This window comes from Setaria viridis, chromosome 2 (genome assembly GCF_005286985.2).
Source record: "Setaria viridis chromosome 2, Setaria_viridis_v4.0, whole genome shotgun sequence".
Lineage (NCBI taxonomy): Eukaryota > Viridiplantae > Streptophyta > Magnoliopsida > Poales > Poaceae > Setaria > Setaria viridis.
In genome coordinates, this window is record NC_048264.2 from 27,787,013 (window position 1) to 27,808,565 (window position 21,553).

Sequence of the window (21,553 nt, forward strand, 5' to 3'; positions counted from 1 at the left end):
AATTTATTCATGTGTAGTAACAAAATCAATTAAAAGAAGGAAAGAATACTACTATGTTGGGAATTGTTCCTCTGCTTTGATCACCGAATGACAAGTCAATGGGGCCATGTAAGTGAAGTCCTGGATGACTAGCGGGAGGGCCATCGAGCCCAAACTGTCCCCTGCCACCTCCACGGCTACCACCACCATGGTGAAAAGAACTTCCACTTGCTCAGAATTTATAAAATGCTAAGAATAAAAGATTATCTAAAATAATGGAAAAATTTATAATTGTTGGTTTAGATCTCATGAACATTGTTATAATTAATTATAACATATTTATTATCATTTTGCAATTGCATGGAATAAAAATGGAAAAAGGTAACAACTTTTAATTTCTAACACAATCCCTATGTAAAAAAAATAGAGTGGATCTGCATATAAACTAATCATAACGTATTTTTTATCATGTTGCAATTTCATGGAATCAAAATGGAAAAAGGTCACAATTCTTCTTAATTAATTTACTTGAACAAAATGGAAAACAATGGAAAACAAAAATAAACGGCCGGGGAGGTTGGCGGCGCGACGGCGGCCGGGGAGGAGGTGGAGCGACGGCGGGGAGCAAGCGGTGGACGACGCGTGGCGGCGATGCTCGGAGAGGAGGACGGCAGCGCTTGGGGGCCGCGGCGGAGTTGATCGGGGAGGGGACGCGACGCGATGGCGATCGGGGAGGAGGTGGAGCGGTGGCGGGGAGCAGGTGGCCCGGCGAACGATGCGCGGCGGTGATGCTCAGGGTGGAGGACGACAGCGCTTGGGGACCGCGGTGGAGTCAACCGGGGAGGGGAGGCGGCGCGACGGTGGCCGGCGAGGAGGTGGAGCGGTGGCGGGGAGCAGGTGGCCCGGCGGACGATGCCCGGTGGTGGCGTTCGGGAAGGAGGATGGCGGCGCTCGGGGGTCATGACAGAGTCAACCAGGGAGGGAAGGCGTCACGACGGCGGGCAGGGTGGAGGTGGAGTGGCGGCGGGGCAATGGTGGACGGGGAGGGGAGGCAGCCTGGCGGCCGCACGTTGCGTCCGGGGAGGAGGGCCCTTGGCGGCGACGGCCGAGAGGCGCTACAGCGGATAGGGAGAGGACGGCGACTTGGTGGGGAGCAGAATGCAGGGCATGCGAACGACTCACGGCGGGGAGCAGGCAGCCCGGTGGACGACGCGCGGCGGCAGCGCTCGAGGAGGAGGACGGTGGCGCTCGGGGAGGACAACCGCGGCGGAATCAGGCAGCCTGACAGCGTGATTTCCGTTCACAAACGCCGGGAGTTAGGGAAAATCAGGCGGTTCTCCTGATTTTGTAGGAGGTCTCAGTGCTGGCGAGCGCTGCCCGCCACCACTGAGCTTCTACGCTAGCGGGCAGCATTAGCACCCGCCAGCACAGAGTTTTCACCAAATTTTCAACCAATTTAAATACTTGATAATAGATTTCAAAATTGTTTCGAACTTCTACACCTGAACATAAATGTTATATAGTGAATGTAAAAAATATAATTTCATACATAACACAAATATTTTGATTAGTTAGTTCACATGTCACTATTGGTTGAAACACCTCATGAGTTTTAGGGTGATTATGACTTGCATATTCATTTGGGAAGGACATACTATTATACTATTTTCAAAATTATCTTATTATGTTTGGTCCATGTTGGTGCACTGGTAAAGTGGTTACATACCAAATATCATGATTGTTGGATCAAATATATTTTATTAAAATTTAGTTAAATCGAAAAGTAAATGGATTTTCCTGTTAAACCTTTGAAAAATGTCCATATTTAAGAAAATTTGATGATTTATTTTATGTTAACAAGAAAATACCAAATCCAAGAGGAAATGTGGATTGTGCCATTCCATCTAGGTTTATTTTAATTTTAATAAAATAAAAATTTGTTGAACAATCATGATATTTGGCATGTAACCACTTTAGCAGTGCACCAACGTGGACCAAAATAATAACACAATTTTGAGATAGTGTAACAGTACATTGTTTTCCAAATGGATATCCTAGTCATAATCACCCTATAACTCATGAGGTGTTTCGACCTATAGTGACTTGTGAACTAATTAGTCAAAACATTTGTGTTATGTATGAAATTATATTTTTTGCATTCACTATATAACATTTATGTTCAGGTGTAGAAGTTTAAAATAATTTTGAAATTATTTATCAAGTATTTAAATTGGTTGAAAATTTGGTGAAAACTTTGTGCTGGCGTGGCCAGGCACCAAAATTTCTAAGTCCTGGCGCGAAATTTTCACTACACCGTCAGGCTGCCAAAATTATTTACTCTACGCTGTGTATCTGAAGAGGCTCACAAGAGGAGAGGAGCCTTGTGCGCATACACTCATGACTACCGTACAAGCTATTATTAGTGTAGTTCACGGGATGCACTAAACAAAGAATTCACACAAGTCGACAGCAATAAAATTTGCGACAAGACTTCAAATAATTTACATTTCATTCATGTCATGTTTATATTACAATGAATTCATGTCTTTACATACAGCTACTCAAAGTCTATTTGACCAGCTACTTCTTTGGCGACAGGAGCCATCTCTTGCAGATATTGTTGAAACTGTTCATCAGAGTAGTCTTGTGCAATCCCCTCCACAACTGGAGCCAAGTCAGCTTGTGAATAGAAGGACGTCACCATTGCCAACAACTACTTCGAGACCGACTCTGCCATCTTCTGGATGTAGCCAGTGATCTTCGCAGGCACCTCCTGAGTACTTCCACCAAAGGACGAGGCTCCACACCTTCCGCAGGGGGCTTCACCATGTCAGCAATGGGCTGAGTAGCTTTTGTCAACTCCTTCAAAGTAAGTTTGGTGGCCGCCAACTCAGGCTCACGCTCTTGGATGCTCCTCATGGCGTTTACCAGATCAACTTCCCCATCGGAGCGCCTCTTCTGCTCTTTCTCCAGGCGGTGCTCTAGATTCTCGTACAGAGCAGATAACTTGTCATGTTGCTCCATCACTCTGTAGTACGAGCCAATTAGTGATGTGGCCTTGGAGATCTCCTTTTTCCTTCTTGAGCACTACAAGATCGACACAAAGAGCAGCTCAGAATCATCAAGTGCAAATTAGTACTCGAAGATCAGCAAGAGATGACAAGTTACCTTCCAACTGATGCGTCAACATCTTGTTGCGCTTCTAGAGGCGATCCTTCTCCTCCATGGCTTTCTGGATGAGGTTGCGGTACTCAGCGGCTTGGCCGTCGTACTTCATGAGTAGCCGGGAGGAGTACTACCGCTCCTTGGTCAGCTCGCGTTCCAACGCCTCAGCTCGCATTATAGTGTCTATATAGCCTTGGAGCATTTCCGAATTCCGGTGGGAGCGATTGATCAAATCTTGCAAGACAGAGCATGTACTTGTATAAGGAACGAGTACTGATTTCAAGTTGAAGACAAAACGCAGAGGAGAAACTTACCACTATGTATTCACCTACACGGCGGTGCATCTCCTTAATTGTGGGCTCTATCTCTGTGGTGGTTAGAGGGTTAACTGTTGGAGGTATGCCCTAGAGGCAATCATAGAGATGATGATATTCCATTTGTATCCATGATTTGTATGTTGTGTTCATTGAATATCCATTGAAGGCTACTTGAATTGATTTGCAATTATGTGAATTGTATGTGAAACTCTTTACTTGTATGGTTATTCTAAAGTTGTCCCTAGTCGGAGTTCATGTGAGGACACACATGAATATTAGACTAGCACATGTATTAGTTGATGACTATGTTTCACAAGTCATGGACATGGAGATGTTGAACTAATAATGTGGACACATGTGGAGACATGTGTTAGGACTGACCCAACACGAGAAGTAGTTCTCTCTTTAAACAACATATACGCTTTGTCCTTAGACCTGAGATTGTCGCATGTATTCTAGATGTGGATCGACCTACTTAGGGGCTATCAAACGCTACGCCATAACAGGGTAGTTATAAAGGTAGCTTTCGGGTTTGTCAAGAAGCATGCTATGAGACATGGTCAATCAAGATGGGATTTGCCCCTCTCTGATTGAGAGTGATATCTCTGGGCCCCTCGAGTGATCGGATCCGAAAATGCATGGCCATGCTACGTACGGTTAAGAGTTAACCTACAAAGGGATTCCGAATCACAGGATCGAGAAAGAGCAGTCGGCTTGAAGCTAGACCAAATATCGTGAGGCAAAGGGAATAGCATGTATATTATGTTGTGATGGTTCGTCTGATATGATCTTCGTGTGCGTATAGGAGTTGGCACGTCTTGCTAGAGGCCGCTACCGACTATTGGGCCGAGTAGGAGTACTCGGGCCATGTCTATACGTATCCGAACCCATAGGGTCACACACTTAAGGGGCTGGAAGCCCAATTCGGATCTGATCCGAGTTGGATTAGGTTTAGGAGTACTAATGGGCCTCGGATCCAGAGGCCCATCAGGAACCTCTATAAATAGAGGGGTGGGGGCGCCCTAGGGTTGACACCTTTTTGGCGAAACACACTTGCCGCGCCTCCCACGCCCTCGCCTGTTGCAACTCGCGGATCTAGCAATCCGGCTTGCGACGCTTCCTCCCTGCACGTGTGGATACCTTGGAGGTGTTGCGCCTGCAGCACTTGGACGAGCCATCGACGAGCCGCCGACGAGCCACGACGAGCCGACGACGAGCCGCGGCACCGGAGGCGATCTTGCTGCACGTGGACGAGCTGCTGAGGAGCTGATGGACGTGATCGACTACGTACGACTACGTGATCGCCTTCACTGCACCGACGCATATCTACATCTTCCGCACCAGTAGTGCGTCGAGTGGTAATCCCGTGATCCTTATACGGCAGTTCTTCCTGGTTATACGCGGTAGAAATTTTGATTTGCGCTAGTGTAGCCTACCTCGTATCCCAACATTAACAAGGAGCTGAATATCCTCCAGGTTCACCCCCTCAGCTATCCAAGGTTCCTCGTGCTCTTTAGTGATTGGCGCATCGATAGGAACCAATGCACGGCTAGTTGATGGACCCACCTCAGAAGGCGGAATGGACGCCAAAACTTGGAGAGCTCCAGCGACTTTAGTCTTCACTTCTGGCTCTAGGGATACAAGCGTAGCCATGGCTCCAGAAGTAGTTGCCACCTCAACTTCAGTGCTTTCCTCTGGCTCGGGGGCTACAAATGTATCCACAACGCTGGAAGTAGCCGCTACGATGGGCTCTGCTACTGGCAGCTCAGGGGCTGGTACTACATCAACATTCAGTGATGCAATAACATCATGCATTAGCGCAGCAACAAGGGATATAGCACCTGGAGCTACTTCTTGCACAGGCTGCTCCTCCGGCAGTGGAATTGTGGGCACTGGGATGAGGTCTTAGGCCAAGCGGATGCTGCCATTGGTTGCAGACTTTGGGCTTGGGCCTCCAATGTCCACGCTGGCGGATTTCCTAAAAAAGACAGGTGTCAAGACACACTGAAAGGCAATTTCAAGACACAATCAGTACTCAGATAACTTTCTAGTACTTACTTGGTGGACCCTTTATCTTTAAAGAGGGCTCTCCCGCCAGGCACATGGGCTTGGTTGTGGGCGACAGCTTCTTCAACGCAGCCTACTGGATCGCAGCTTGATCCTCGCTAGCCTTAGCCGCCGTCTCCATCACTTGAGTAGTTTGTGCGCTGACGGGGTTGGCCCTAGCAATGGGAGGCTCTTCGTCATCATCATGTTCGATGACCTCCTCAATTGCTGGCAGCTCCTGCTGCATGACTTCTATAGTCACTTTCTCCACCTTTGTCTCCTCCTCGACTACCTGCAATCCACCAATGTCATACTGAGAAGACATGGCGGAAAGAAAATTACTTATAAGTAATTGGTCCTCAGAATGTTGTCCTTCTTCAAATGTGATTACCGGAGGAGGGACATCCTCCACGATGAGTGGCTTCTTCACCACACGCTTCACGGTGATAGTGCGCCTCTTCCTTAGTGGTGGTGCAAGTCCGGCCTCTAGGTCATCTTCAGTGGCATGCTTGGATGTCCCGGAGGAAGACCTCACCTTGTCCGATAGTCGGGGCTTGATAACAAACTCCTCAGCAACCTCTGAGTCATAGTTGTTGAAGGAGGAGAACCCTTCCGACTCCTCCTCCTCGACTACCTTCTGTACATCAGCAGTAATGTGTACTCATGGAGCAGCGTCAGAGCCATCCCATCCGGGTGGAGGAGGGGCGGAGCAGAAAAGGTGAACTTCTTCCTGCAAAAGAAGACAAGTCAGGAAATCAACAAGTACAAAAATTAATACTCGAGGGTTGAGACCATGGGTACTTACACTATTTGGCAGGTTCGCGGTGCAGAACTCCCGCATAATAGTCGGATTCACGCTCGCATGCTTGAACATGCGCCTTAATCGCGCCATAACTTCATCCATGAAGATGTCATCTGATGTCATCCGGGATGGATCAATGAGGCTCGAGTAGTCGTATCCCCAAGTGCAGTGTAGTTGCAAGGGTTGGAATTGCCTATTCATAAAACTAAAAGCTACCCTAACTTCGGCTAGCCCTTGCTGTTTGAGTACAACGACTTCCTCCAGAAGCTCGGGTTGCTAAAGGCTATCTCCATGGGTAGGCTCGTCCAACCACCGGTTGTTCAAAACCGAATGGTGGTCTGTCACCTTGGGTAGTCTGGTCTCATGATTTCCAATGTAACACTACCTCTCCCTCCAGCTAGAATGGGAGTCAATTAGCTCGTAATCCAAGTATAAGCCTTTGACCTTCTTCCGCAATTGAATGCCTGCCCTCCCTAACTACTTCAATATGATCCATGCTAGGCTGGGGCTTGACTCTGAGAAACTTTTGGAAGAGTTGGAAGTGCGGCTAGATTCAAGGAAAGCCTCGCACAGATGCACAAAAATGGCTATGTGCAGAATAGAGTTAGTGTTGAGGTGAACTAATTCCAACTTATAGTAATCTAACAGCCCGCGGAAGAAGTCTGATGTGGGCAAGGCCAAGCCGCGCTCAATAAAGTGTGTGAAGATTACTGTCTTATAAGTGTAGTTCTCCATTGGTCAAGGGTTGCCAAAGGTGGCCCTCCAGTTGATGAAGTTTTGGTCCTGGAGAAGATTGGTCATCACCAAGGCCTGGATGTCCACCTCCTTTATCATGGATTTCTTCCAGGCACATGCTTGATTTGGCGGAGCCGTTTGATCAGTCTTGTTGTACTTCGGAGCCGGCAACTAGATCTCCTTCTTATTTTCTGCCTTCCTTTTCTTACTCTCCGCCACCTTGCTTGATGTCGCCTTCTTCCCCACTCATGTTGCCATGAGCATCTTCTTGCGCATGCGCTCGGGGGCTAAACGGTGGGGGACGGTGGCGCTCGAGCTCAAGGATCGGGCAGCGGCGGCGCTAGGGCTATAGTATGGAAGATGAAAGAGCGGATGGCTCGGTTGAAATGGAAGGAATGATGATTTCCTCCATTAATTATAACCACAGCACAGTTAACACAGTGGCGAGATTAATGGGAATATTCCATTTTTAAAATGCCTGAAGTTATCGCTCGACAGTTTCCATTTTTTTCCGAAAGAGATAAGGTTACTGTTGGCATCAACCACAAATGTGTGAGAGATATGATATAATGAGATTGAGGATAAAGATCATGAAAGATTGATAATAAATATTTTTGGACAGCAAGTATAGAAATAATCCTTCACAATTTATTCATGACCATATACCTAACAATTTCCCATGTTCATTAGAAAATGCATGCATGAGGATAAATAAACATGATGACATATCGCACATACGCATATCTCACAACGACACACATATAATTAATGGAGGTCTACGTAGATAATAGTAGTACAATACATAGGCATGATTGCTAATTAGTGTCTCACAACGTCTCACCAATTAACTTAGTTGGGACCATAGGGAGCTCTCGCGAAGAGCGGTGGGAATTCATCAAGGAGATGGCTATTGGATGATCCAGTATCGGTGGGATCAGCTTCCGGATGAATAAGGGCTTCTAGTTGTCCTTCATAAATCGTCTCTCTAGTCCAACTCGTAGGGGCAAAGCGGCGAACATGCAACCCGTTTGATATACGGGGTTGCATCCCTTCGGGTTGGGGTGGAATGATGCCTTGGACAAAAGGATAGGTAAGTTTTTCGGTAGCGATTTCTTGCACGGTATGATCATCAGGTCCATAGAGCACATGTTGAGGCAGACGCTCCATACGGACGTATATCTCCACCTCATGTTGTAACTCATTTAAGCGGCGTCTTGTTTACCTTAGCTCGGCTCGGAGGCATCTCATGCTTCGGTCTTGCACTCTCACCAACTCGGACATACGTCTTTCATACAAGGGAGCACCTACTGGGGCTATGTTGAACTCATTTAAACCCAGTTGTGGTCCTTGAATTGGAAAGTGGTGAAATGGTAGCATCCATAATTCCTCAATCTCTTGACAGAGGATTGCCATAGCCTTGTATGCCACTTCTTGAATTGCCATCCTCACCAAGGTACCATGGGCTACCACGTTGTGTGAGTGGTTCACCCCTTCCACTAGGCGCATTGGGATGAATAAGGTGGCAAAGTAGTCTACCATGCCCGGGCCATGCCCTCTTGCATAGACCGAATACTCCAACCAATACGAGAAGTTGCCTCGCCATAACATCTCATCAAGGAGGGAAGGAAAGCCTTCCACATCCCTAGCCCGAGTGACGATGACAAAGTTGCCATAGTGTCCCGCCATCTACCATAAACAAGACGAGTTAGAGAACATGTTTAAACTTATTATATGTGCAGCTCACAAGGTAAGACAAGCTCTACGAGAGATAAGAATTACACCATACAAGAGAGAAAGCCTTAGAAAATGAAAAAATTTTAGTAGTACTAATTATCGGTGATCACCATTTTATTTCTAACGTGCCTCACATCATTTTTAAGTGATAACCATGCTTAGAATGCTAACCGAGCTCTGATGCCACGCTGTGAGGAACCTCCAAGTTGCACCCATTTAGTCAAGTTATCATCCATGATCAACTCAATTAAATAAGAATAACTCTGGTCGTCCTTGAGATGTGTTATGAGCATTGCCCAAGATTTATATATACCTCACAAGTACAACAATATAAACATCATCACCATATAGTAATCTATACATGGTCCATCACATTACATAAAGAGGTTCAAGTTCACACACATAACAAGTTCATAGAGTTTGCAGCAAAAAGTTCTATCATCGCTCTCATACGATACATCACAAAATAAGAAGGTTAACACTATATGCCGATAATGCCCTCTTTATAGCCGTGTCCATCTACTTCCTCCTCGGACCTTTGTCTGTGGGGAAGAAATACCCAAAGACAGCATCCGACTGCGGATCACCTTCTCACTAGAGAATCAACCTGGTGGGCTAAGTGGGCCATGGGCTACTTTCGTGGTATAGGCTACAGTATATGCGAAAAACACTGTAGCGACCGGGAGTGGGAGGGAGTTTAGTTCCATACTACTTGCTGGTGGGTGATTGAGCCAAGCTGAGAATACGTAGTAACTTCGGTTGTAACCTTTTGTGTGAAGTGAGGATGAAAGTACAAGAAAGGTTGATCCACTCGATGTGTATCAACGTGTAGAGTAGGTTCCTGAACTGTGTGTCGGGCCTGAGTCGTTACAAAAGGCGTGTGTTTTTGAGACCGGATTCCCACGGGACGAACATCAGAGAAGCACGAAACGGTAGCAGCCGTGTGCAGCTGAAGAGCTGCGGTGCCAGCAGTACATTTACACCTGGACGAGGTTGCCCGTCCCCGCCACGTTGTCTGGAACTGGAAGGCAACGGTAAAAGCCGCGCGAGTCAGGTCAAATCCCGCCCAACCGCTCCGGTAGCTGGGACTTGAAAGCCCGCCCCAAACCTGGCGCGTGTCAGCGTGCGTGTGACAGCGCCCCGCCTGCGCCTGGGGAAGCGAGCGCCCAATCCACTCCACCTCTCCGGGTCCTCCGCCCCCGCGCGCCAGGAGCAGCGAGCGAGCGAGTGGCGAGCACGGCGCGTAGCAAGCAACAGCAGCGACCGGCCAGGCCAGGCGAGAGCCGGAACGAAACGAAACGAAACGTCAGCGGAGCGGCTTGGCTCATAAAGGCGCCGTTTTAAAGAGGGAAAGCGAGGAGAAAGCAAGTGGCCGGAGGGAGAGCCGTCGTTTTCTTCCTCCTCCTGCCTGCGCTGCCGCGCCACGCCCCGGCTCGCTGCTGCGTGCTGCCACCACTCCCTCCCTTTCTGCCCCGCGCCCGCTCAGCTGATCGCCATTCCTGCGCGTCCCTTCTCAGCCGTACTAGACTACTAGTAGTACTCGCGAAGCCGAGCGCTCTGCCTCTCCACGGAGCTTTCTCACCTCCCTTCTTGCCGCTACCCGTTTCACAATCGAATCAATCATAGAGCAGCAAGGGTGTGCCCGTGGGCGTGTGAGAAAGGGAGAAGAAAAGCTGGCCTTTTTTGGGGCAGCCAGATTCCATTCCTTGCGCAGGAGGACGGGCTACTATTATACTAGCTAGGCTGCTGTGGAATTAGCTAGAGCAGCAGCCAAAGGAAAAAGGAGCCAACTAGAAGGAGCGTCCCACCATTTCTCTCTCCCTGCTGCTTTGTTCCCAACGATCGATTCTTCCTTCCTTCCTCGTGAAGGAGAGAGTTCCGGTTCTTGCTTCGATTCCTTCTGCTCGGCAAGAAGATTCGCTCCCGCAGTTTCCATCGGATCGGTTTGCACCCGAGAAACTGATTCTCTCCCATCCGGGAGTTTCCTGGAGCTTGTTGCTTGCTTTGTGTCACTGACGACGGTGCCAGCAGAGTGAGGAGTTTTGGTTTCTCGGCAGCCAAGGCAGCAGCAGCACAAGGGACAGGATGGCCACCGCGCCGCCGCCCAAGGCCGACGAGCTGCAGCCGCACCCGCCCAAGGAGCAGCTGGCCGGCGTCTCCTTCTGCATCACCAGCCCGCCGCCATGGCGTACGTGCTTCCCTTCTCACCTCCATACTCTGTTCGGGCAGTCTTTTGTTTGGTTTCGCTGTTCAAATGTTCTCTGCGCTTGTCCTCTTGCGTTCTTTTCTCCGTGCTTCGTCTTTTTAATGATGCCGAGGTTTTCACCTTTGGAGGCGTCTCTGCTCATCCTTTTATTCATGTAAAGTAGCTGGGATTATTACTGAACTTCTTTCTGTCTTTGCCGGTGTTTGCTCCTAACTGACGCGTGCCACTTTCTACATATTTTTTCTGCTATGATTAGTTTCTTAATTTCGGAAAAAAGTAGCTTTCCTTGATCAAGTGGTTTAGGATTGAGTAAGGCTGCTCTGACTTAATCTGAAGTGAAAACTAAGAAAGGTGTGTGGTTGCACATCTTTTTCTGTAAATTAAATTTTTATGCAATTCTTAAAGCATTGAAATGGTATGTATGGTCAGGCATGATGTGTTCAAGAAGATTATCGACCTAACATTTATATTATCCTTGTGACCCTCTATGCAGCCGAAGCCATTATACTAGGATTCCAGCACTTCATCGTTATGCTGGGCACCACTGTCATCATACCCAGCGCGCTTGTTCCTCAGATGGGAGGCGGAAATGTGAGCCCCGAAACTTATGTGCTGAATTCTGGCTATGGTCTTTTGATTAGCTTTTGAATTTTGAGATTTCTCAACTAGCGTCAATGTTTGCACTAAATTTGTTAAGTCACTATTTGCACACCAAATACCTGAATGGTAGATGCAATTTCTGTCAGGAAGAGAAAGCTCGGGTGGTTCAGACGATATTGTTCGTAGCTGGCATAAACACCCTGTTCCAGACATTCTTCGGGACTCGTCTTCCGGTTGTAATGGGTGGCTCATATACCTTTGTGGCACCTACCATATCCATCATCTTGGCCGGGCGGTACAGCAACGAAGCAGACCCTCGCGAGGTACCGCATAGTGGCTGTGTTCTGTTTATCACCCTTATTTCAATCTCTTTGGACCTGGACACAAGTTTCTTGAAGATTGTTGACAAGCTTTTATTGCTCACGCGAAGAAATTCTTGCGGACAATGAGGGGAACGCAGGGGGCTCTTATTATCGCATCGACGATTCAGATCATACTTGGTTTCAGTGGGCTCTGGCGCAATGTTCTTAAGTAGGTGTTATTTTTTCCCCTGCCAGCAATTTTGGGAGCGCCATGTATCATTTTGTTCAATAGTATGTTAAATTTAATTTATCATGTTTATCTTATTTTTTTGCAGATTATCAAGTCCATTATCAGCTGTTCCTTTGGTCTCACTTGTTGGATTTGGACTTTATGAGCTTGGCTTTCCAGGGGTTAGTTTGCTCTATCTATTTCTCTTCATGTTTCGACGTCAGGATTGACGAAATATTCTGCATATAGGTAGCGAAATGTGTCGAAGTCGGCCTTCCAGAACTACTCCTGTTGGTTGTATTTTCTCAGGTACTTATATATCTTAGTTCCTGAATCAGTATGTCTATTGTGGAGGATGTCATGTACAAATAATGTTTGATTTTTTTTTACAGTATTTGCCTCAAGTTCTGCATTTCGGGAAGGATGTCTTTGGACGGTTTGGTGTTCTTTTCACTGTCCCTATCGTGTGGCTCTATGCTTACATTCTCACCATTGGTGGTGCTTACAAGAATTCTCCACCGAAGACACAGGTGCATTGCCGTGTTGATCGTTCAGGTCTTGTTGGAGGAGCTCCTTGGTAGGATCCCAGGACAATATTATTACTTTAGACTGCTATATTGGTGGCATTCCTTATGAAGTTTGTGAACAATTGTTGTAGGATAAGTGTTCCCTATCCCTTTCAGTGGGGTGCTCCAACATTTGATGCTGGAGAAGCTTTTGCAATGATGATGACTTCATTCATCGTTCTTGTAGAGGTTTGTTTACGATACTGACTGAAAATGGAAGAAAAATTGTACTAGCGTATTATCGTTTTTATCCATTTATTTATTTGAAGTATCAATTTGATACATTCTTTTCTCCTGTAGTCAACTGGCGCTTTCATTGGTGCTTCAAGATATGCAAGTGCAACTATGATTCCTCCATCAATTATTAGTCGGGGCATTGGATGGCAGGTAAGTATTCAAATATTGTACTGTGGACTCAGCGATATGAGTTTGTATCATCTTGGTTGCTAACATTGATCAATATGAAACAACATTATCAGGGCATTGGTATCTTGCTTGACTCATTTTTTGGGACAGCCAACGGAACATCAGTTTCAGTGTAAGTGTATCTGTGAAACTTGAAATTTCAATACTTGATTGTCAGAACCAAATATTTTCCCAATATGCTTATGAATTTTGTGTTTACAGGGAGAATATTGGATTGCTTGGATTGACACGGGTTGGCAGCCGGAGAGTAGTGCAAATATCTGCTGGCTTCATGATTTTCTTCTCTGTCCTTGGTACATTAAGTGTACTTATTTTTTTAAGACGTTGCTACACAATTCTCGTTGTGTAAATATACATATATTTCCCTGCCATGTGCTAGGCTGATTAAATTTCATCTGGCAAACCAGGAAAATTTGGAGCTCTGTTCGCATCGATTCCACTGCCCATATTTGCTGGCATGTACTGTCTCTTCTTCGCATATGTTGGTATGTGCTTATACCTGAAACCGCTAGTATCATTTTGACAGCCTATTTGAAAGTTTCAGCATCATAATCCTGCTATTAGACTCACTGTCACTTCTGTATGCAGGTGGCGTTGGTCTGAGCTTCCTTCAGTTCTGCAACCTAAACAGCTTCAGGACCAAGTTCATCATGGGGTTCGCTTTCTTCATGGGATTATCAGTTCCTCAGTACTTCAATGAGTACACAGCAGTTGCAGGCTATGGTCCAGTGCACACTGGCGCCAGATGGGTATGAGAAAGAAATCCTAGCTACAATTGTGCCATTTCCCTTGATTGCTTGAGCTAAGGCAAATTAACTGATGTTTCTCTTCGCTCTCGACAGTTCAACGACATGATAAACGTGCCGTTCTCGTCGAAGCCTTTCGTCGCTGGTCTGGTGGCCTACGTCCTTGACAACACCCTACAAGTGAAAGACGCGAGGAAGGACAGGGGCTACCACTGGTGGGACAAGTTCAGGAGCTACAAGAAAGACGGGAGGAGCACAGAGTTCTACTCGTTGCCGTTCAATCTGAACAAGTTCTTCCCATCTGTCTGATCCTGATCCCCGAGCGGTTTCCAGGAACCCTTCCTTGTTCATAAGGTGGAACATAATTCTGCTGGCCTGGCCTGTGGAAGCTTTCTGTGTCGCTGATGTTCGTCAATTTTGTGTATTTTCGGATGGAATGGAGTAATTGGACAGTAGAGATGGGACTAGAATTGAAGTATATCGTGTTCTTTTTATTTGGACCTACACGTATCAATGTCTGATAACCTGGTACTGGTAGTTTCTTTTGTCAAGCTGGCATTGTACATCGGTATTAAGGTATATGTGGTTTTCATAGCCCAGGTAGAATGATAATTATTTTCAATGTCTCCTAGGAAGTAAATAGTGAAGTGTTTATTTCTGCTATTTGTTACTACTTCTGTTGCAAAAAAAGAGAGTTTCATCTGAAGCGTTCACGTATTTCTGCTACTACAGTGTTACTCCCTTCATATTGTAGGTCATGTTGTAGGTCGTTTTGACTTTTATAAGTTCATATATGTTTATATGCATCCAGACATACACTATATTTAGATGCATACAAACATATACGAACCTAGAAAAATCAAAACCTCACGGAGCAGGTGATCGAGTCCCAGTGAAGAGCATGTTGATTTGGCAGAGTGATCGAGTCCCAGGGAAGAGCATGTTAATTTGTGCTTATTCTTACATCACGGTCATACACCTTTACGTCATTTTACATCAATAAAAGTAGTTACCACCGTGAGTTGTTGCTGATGCTAGACATGGGCTTTGGAGTAGCAGGAAACGTTTTGATGATGCTACTGTATGTTAAGTATTTCTATGCAGGACGAAACATAATGTATTACCCATGATATGCGTAAGTACTTGGACAGAGGAGCCATCTATAATGATAAATCATAAAACAAACATGTACGCACCTTAACTGGGGACGTCAAGAGGGCTCCAGAGCGCTAGACCCCTGCGAGCAATGCATGATGCAAAGCAGCATAAATTGAATTAAGGACAATATCACAGCTCATTGGTCAACAGATATGAGACAGCGCCAGATATGATAAAAAGAACATACATGCGGATAAGCAGATTGTTATGATTTCCCAAATATATATGCTGATCACACAGATACTTTAAATTTAATTTCTATAAAATGTAGATTACCAGTACCAGATAGTTAGGGTGGTAAGTGAAACCCATATCCATATATAAGCAAATTGGACAAAAAATTCAGATTTCCATAACTATATATGCAGATTACTAGATATATCAGATTTTTTTTCCTATGGATTGCAAATTACCATATTAATTTGGGTGGTCAATGAAACCCCCAAATCCAAGCAGATTGTCCAGATATTTCACATTTCCAAAAAGTATGTGCATAACTTACAATTGAGTACAACATGTAAATCTAGCATATATGATATATAAATGACACGACTAAATTTAAAAAGGGAAATAACATGCTGCAATACTACTTGCAAAAGATGTGTAGTCAGTACTTTTGCAAGTCCACGGAAACAGCACCATGCATTCAAAATAAAAACTTCACCTCACCTGCAAAAAAATATTTTAGTTCCGGTTGGAATTACTAATCGGGATTAAAGATTTAGTCCCAGTTGAAATTTCCAACCGAGACAAAAGTGGGACCGTCGATGGGATTTTTCTGAGCCGTTACAACCGAGATTAAAGGGGAGTTTTAGTCCCGGTTGGTATTTACAACCGGGACTAAAGCCCCCCTCCCGCGGTGGTCTTCGGTGGCACATTTTTGACCCGGGACTAAAGCCACTTTAGTCACAAGTCCAATACTAATCGGGACTAAAGGGGTTGGATGGAATGTAACTCTCTACTAAACTACCAGCTCCTCCCCACGACGATGATGCCAAGGACACCAAGAGTAGCGATGGTGCTCGGGCATGGCTGGAGTTCTAGCGCGGAAGCTGCAGGAACAATGATTGCCCGCGCGCGGCGTTGGGTCCGCACCTTTTGCTGCCTCAGCCTCCATGGATGCTCCGGGACGACACGACGGATGAGGAGAACTACGGGGAAAGAGAGAGGGAGGTAGGCACAGGCAGCAGCACGGACAAGAAAGGAAGAACGACAGACGGAGATGAACACCTTGATTCAAGACTAAAGGTTATGGGTTGACTACGAAAAAATAAATAATTTTTATGAAAATGTGCTTAACGGTTGAAGAAATAATGGTACTTTAATACTATATTAGGTAAAGATAAAGATTGATCGACGGGTTAGATGATCTCTCAACCTATGGTTACAACTGTCGTTCAGAAGTGCCTTATTTGGTAAAACTCGAAAAAACTGGCTCAAGCAGGCAAAGCTATCTTCCTACTCCCTCGAGGCCTCAACGGCAAGCAAGCGGATGGGTTTGGGATTTCGTTACTCCCGGGATCAAAACAAGATAATTTGGGCCGACGCTACCATTATTATATTCTGATGAACTTCGTTCGATGGGCTCATTCATTTTGGGAATGGAGAAGCCGAGAACACGATTGGCCGGCCCATGGTGCCATCCGAGTTACAAGTATGGGCCTCTGCACGGAAGCTTCGGAGCCTAATGTGGCAATGTGGACATCGCAGTCCCCTCTTTGAATTGAAATGTTTTTGCAGTGCAAAGTGGGCCGTTGAGGCAGTGAAGCCCATGGGCGTGCATGCACTCACTTTGTCTGTTTGCTGCCTTATTTTCTGTTTTGTACCACATGACACAAGATTGATCTTGCAGAGCAAAAGCAAACTTGGAAAAAAAAAATTCACGGAACGACTATCCATCAGAAACTAGCCCCGGATTAAATTCCTTGTTTTACATGCTTACTTCTTCTCTTTAAATGACATAGCAGTGCTCTTGCAAGCTTTTCAAAAAAAATCCTTATTTTAAGACAATTTCAGGCTTTTGAGCTGCAATGGTATGCAAAAATACTACAAATGATTGTCCTGGACGCAGAGATATCACAACACCATCGTACCTCTCCGATTCCTCAGGCGCGCACAAAAGATCTCGTGACCGTGTTGAAGTTGCAGCTAATTCCTTCTATCGCACAACAATACAAATGTCTTCCGCGCTCGTTTGGATCTTGCAAAGATGGCAAACGTCATGGCGGTTTCCGTGAGGAAATAAAGGCGCCACTGGCACCCGGAGAAGGGCAGTTGCCATTTGGGCCCTTCCCTCCCGGCGCGTGTCACCGTCCAGACGGCGCCTGGCCGGCTGCCCTGCCGAACGGGAGGAGATTTTTTTTATTTTAATCTTTTTAATCTAAAATTTTATAAATAGTCCCATCCAATCTATATTTTTAAAAATTAGCCCTTTTATCATTTTTATCACGCCAAGCTCCGTAGCGTGACTACCAATGTACAATGTACATGGTGGTATTGGAAAAAAATCAACTACGACATACGCTGACGTGGTGGAGCTAATCACGCCAAGCCATGCGGTTTAGGTCCTGGCGTGACTCTCCAGCTGGCTGGCCATGCTCTAAGTCCTGAAGTGCACAAAAATGCAGCTCATTTAACTATATTTTAATTTTAATTTTAATTAGTAAATAAACTCTTCAATTCACCAAACTTAACGTGTATAATATATAGAGTGCATACGTTCCATTTTAAGCATTTGCATCCCAAATCATGGTTTGGAAAATGAGAAATTCAATTTCTAAATAGGATAAGTGTTATTGGTTAGATATGTAGATAAAGGAGTTGCAGCGTCCAATTAAAAGTTACTGAACTCTTATTGGTGCAACCTCTTAGCCGGAACCTCTTCCAATTCACGAAGAAGTGACATGATTATTGGTGAATGTCTTGACGGAGATCAACATGCTAATATGAGTGCATGTAATTGGGCGATGGCTAACTACACAGGCTAATCCATCTACATGAAGCTCTGTACGGGTCGAATCACGAAGTTCGTCACACATGCAGCCGCCTCGTCACACATGACTTTCCTCAGTTCAGTTCCTGGTTAAGGTGATTCTCAAACACAAGAAGCTCGATCTGAAGGACTTTGCACAAGTACTGTGCGTGATAGCGTCCTTTAACATGATGGTATTTATATTAAAATAATTAGAGGGCCAAAACTAGTAATATGACCGGTCAGGGGGATTCCGGTTTGAAAACGGGAAATTCCCGTTAAAAAACTAAGCTGACTCCTGCACTTGGACTTCACTATATCGGACGCATTACAGGGACATTGTTGTCTCTGGCCTGACTCCTGGACTTCGCCTTCCATTTATCTCCACCCATAGGACTTGTTGGCAGGCAAGTATACAGGCATACTTGATGATCCCCTACCTTACTTCTTATACAGCATGTGTAAGCGATCTTTGGTTGCTTTGCCTTTCTGACTCCTAATTAACATCTAACGGCCGAATTAACAAAGCGAGCATGCTATAGCTATCAATCTGTCAAATTTGACTATCAACAATATGCTTAAGTGATTCTATCAAATTTAGGTGTCATATATGTTTAAGTGAACTTGTTTAAATGTCATATGTATTTATGTCAACTTAACAAGTTCAAACATCGTGTGTGTAAGTGAACTTTACCAGACATAGATACTTAAACATGCATATGCCATTTTATGTTTAAGTGAAAATAAGTATGCCGAATATGTACAACCAATAACACTTAGCCTATTTAGAAATTAGACCTCTCATTTTCCACACCATGGTTTAAAGTGCAAACATTTAAAATGGAACGCATGCACTCTATAGATTATACACGCCGAGTTTGAGAAATTTAAACTTTATTTGCTACTTAAAATGGAGAACAAAATAAGATTAAATGAGATGCATTTTTGTGCACTTTGAGAGCAGCTGCAGCTCCTTTATCTACATATCTAACCAATAACACTTAGCCTATTTAGATTAAATTGGATTTCTCATTTTCCACACCATGATTTGGAGTGCAAATACTTAAAATGGAACGCATGCACTCTATATATTATACACGTCAAGTTTGGTGAATTGAAGAGCTTATTTACTAATTAAAATAAAAATCAAAATATAGTTAAATGAGATGCATTTTTGTACACTTTAGGACTTAAGGAGCATGGCCAGCCAGCTATCAGGAGAGTCACCCCAGATGGCTTGGCGTGACTAGCTCAACCACGTCAGCACCATGTCCCAGTCGACTTTTCCCCAATACCACAGTGTACATTGGTCACGCTATTGTATGTGGCGTGACTCAACTATTAGTCGCACTACGGAGCTTGACGTGATAAAAAGGCTAGTTTTTGAAAATATGGATTGGAAGGGATTATTTATAAAATTTTAGATTAAAGGGGTTAAAATAAAAAAATTCGGAGGAGGACGGTGGTGAGTGCGAGTCAGCTGTGTGTGTGAACCGGACGCCCGGAACCTGCATGGAGTCGAGGGCCAACGGCAATGCTGATGGCAACTTGGCCTAGCTCTATGCGGAAACACGCAACAAACCGTGACGCTGCGAGATACTCCGACGTATTCACGTATTGGCCTTCCAGAAGGTAGAGGACAGTTGACAGTTGTGGGTAAGTGCACATTGAAGATAGAGGACAGTAGTTTTTTTTTTTCGTGGTCAGTTGTAAAAGAAACGGTAAAAGGTCCAAGGTGCAAAAAGTCTCAGTGTCTATAAACCACCAGTCTCTTCAATGGGTTTACGCAATTCTCGTGGATTTTCGACCATTTGGAATTGAAGTCTCAGTACCGCGTCCAGGGATTTTCGACTGCATTACAGGATAGAGGTGTGTACCAAGATATTGGACGACTATGGAGAATTTAGTGCATATATAGAGAGTTGATCTCTAGTTCTTACTACTGTCTCCGTTATAAATTATAAGTTAATGTCTAGATGTTAAAAATTATATATTTAGAAATCAAAATAATCTATAATTTGAAATGGAGGGATACTACTGCCAAAAAAGTGTGAATAAGATCAATCTCGTGGCGAAATGGCTAGGTTCTGGTTGTACTCTCCCGCTTAGGTTCATGTGGTAGGATTAGCCATACGCTAACTTTCCTTTTGATAATTCTGCAGAGTGCCAAACTGTTGTAGAAAAAAATTGCATTGGGAGGAAAGCTTTTTCTCAGGTCAAGTACCGTATGGGGATCGAGTAGTGTTACAACAGAGCCCAGTCTAATCGTTACATCATCTTCGTGATGACTGAGGAGCCACTGAAAATAGCTTTCAAGATGTTGAAGCACGAGCAAGGTGCCACACTTTAGTCTAGCAGTCTGATGTTCGAATAGAGGCGATCATCTCGGGGTACGGTTACTTTGACTTGTGTGTTACAAAAGTTCTCCGAAGTGACTCACCGGTCAAACACTCTGATGGCCTTTCCTCCGTGAGCAGACTTGCCATTCCCCCGGACCCACCTGCCAGCCACCGCCAAAAGGCACCTGCACCAGCAAAGAGACAGGAAAACAAGAGCTAGTGTTCCATGACAGCAGCCAACTTTTTCCATGCTCCCTGAAACGATTCCCCTCACCCTCCATCATTCCAATCCTACACATGGAGAGATAGGATGGAGACAGATTGCATTGTAAAAGCCATCTTGCTTGCAACTGCAATGCATTCTAACCTAGAAAGCTCCTGCAGGCTATGCTGCCTCATTGTCCATCTATCCACGAGCACACACGCACAAAGGAAATTAAAGCTTGTAAGCATGGCACACCGAGAGGCAACTTTTGTATCAGAGATTGCTTGGTGTTTGTCACACATGGGATGTGAGGAAATGAGAGTTGGAGTGAGCAGCAACTGCTCATGGGCATGGCGGCTTTATTTTTCAAGCCTTTCTCTCTCTCTTTTTCTTTGGCGGTCTTCTCAATGATGCATCTTCTTGCTTGCTGTTAGCACCCCCTCCTGCATGCTTTCCAACCTTTGCAACCTTTGTGTGTCTGCGGCTTGCTCCCCATGATTGCCCCCATGAGAGGGCAATCCATGGGACAAGTGCACTTAGGCAGGATCTATGTCGGCTAATGAGACAAGGCCCAACCACAAACCACACAAGACTACTGATGTGGCAATCCACTAGGGCTAGCTGCTTCCTTGCACCTTGCAAGATTTAATTTACATGGTTGCTTGCTTCATGTAATCATGTTGTCACAAGCATGCAAGTACATGGAAACAAAGAAGAAAGATTGAACTGGATTTTTTGTGTACTATGTCTAGCTAGCTATATATATGGTGCATACATACACAAGTAGGCCAAGTGTAACAACTTCCAGTTATCAATCTGATTAAATATTTAAGTTAACTGGTCCAGGTTTGAACTTGGAAGGTGAGATGAAGTTCGCCAGTGGCCTGCAATGCGTGTTGATGGTGTTTTTTAATGGTTGAGCACGAAAGGTGATCGATTTTGCTGTCTATCTAGTACTGTATCTGTATGTAAGGTCCAGCTAGTTGATGCTAACAGGGATACAAGCCTCAAATTGCTTTCAAACTGT

General features: G+C 45.1%; 1 protein-coding gene across 1 annotated transcript; it reads left to right on the plus strand.

Annotated features, from left to right (window-relative positions):
* Positions 1–10,146: 10,146 nt before the first annotated feature.
* Positions 10,147–14,516, plus strand: LOC117845472 (nucleobase-ascorbate transporter 6). Its single transcript, XM_034726518.2, has 14 exons — positions 10,147–10,966; positions 11,478–11,575; positions 11,731–11,907; positions 12,015–12,115; positions 12,222–12,297; positions 12,365–12,424; positions 12,508–12,692; positions 12,774–12,870; positions 12,982–13,068; positions 13,161–13,219; positions 13,309–13,400; positions 13,515–13,592; positions 13,696–13,856; positions 13,950–14,516. Exons 1-14 carry the CDS (start codon positions 10,864–10,866, stop codon positions 14,160–14,162), a joined length of 1,587 nt encoding a protein of 528 aa, XP_034582409.1. The 5' UTR covers positions 10,147–10,863; the 3' UTR covers positions 14,163–14,516.
* Positions 14,517–21,553: the final 7,037 nt, after the last annotated feature.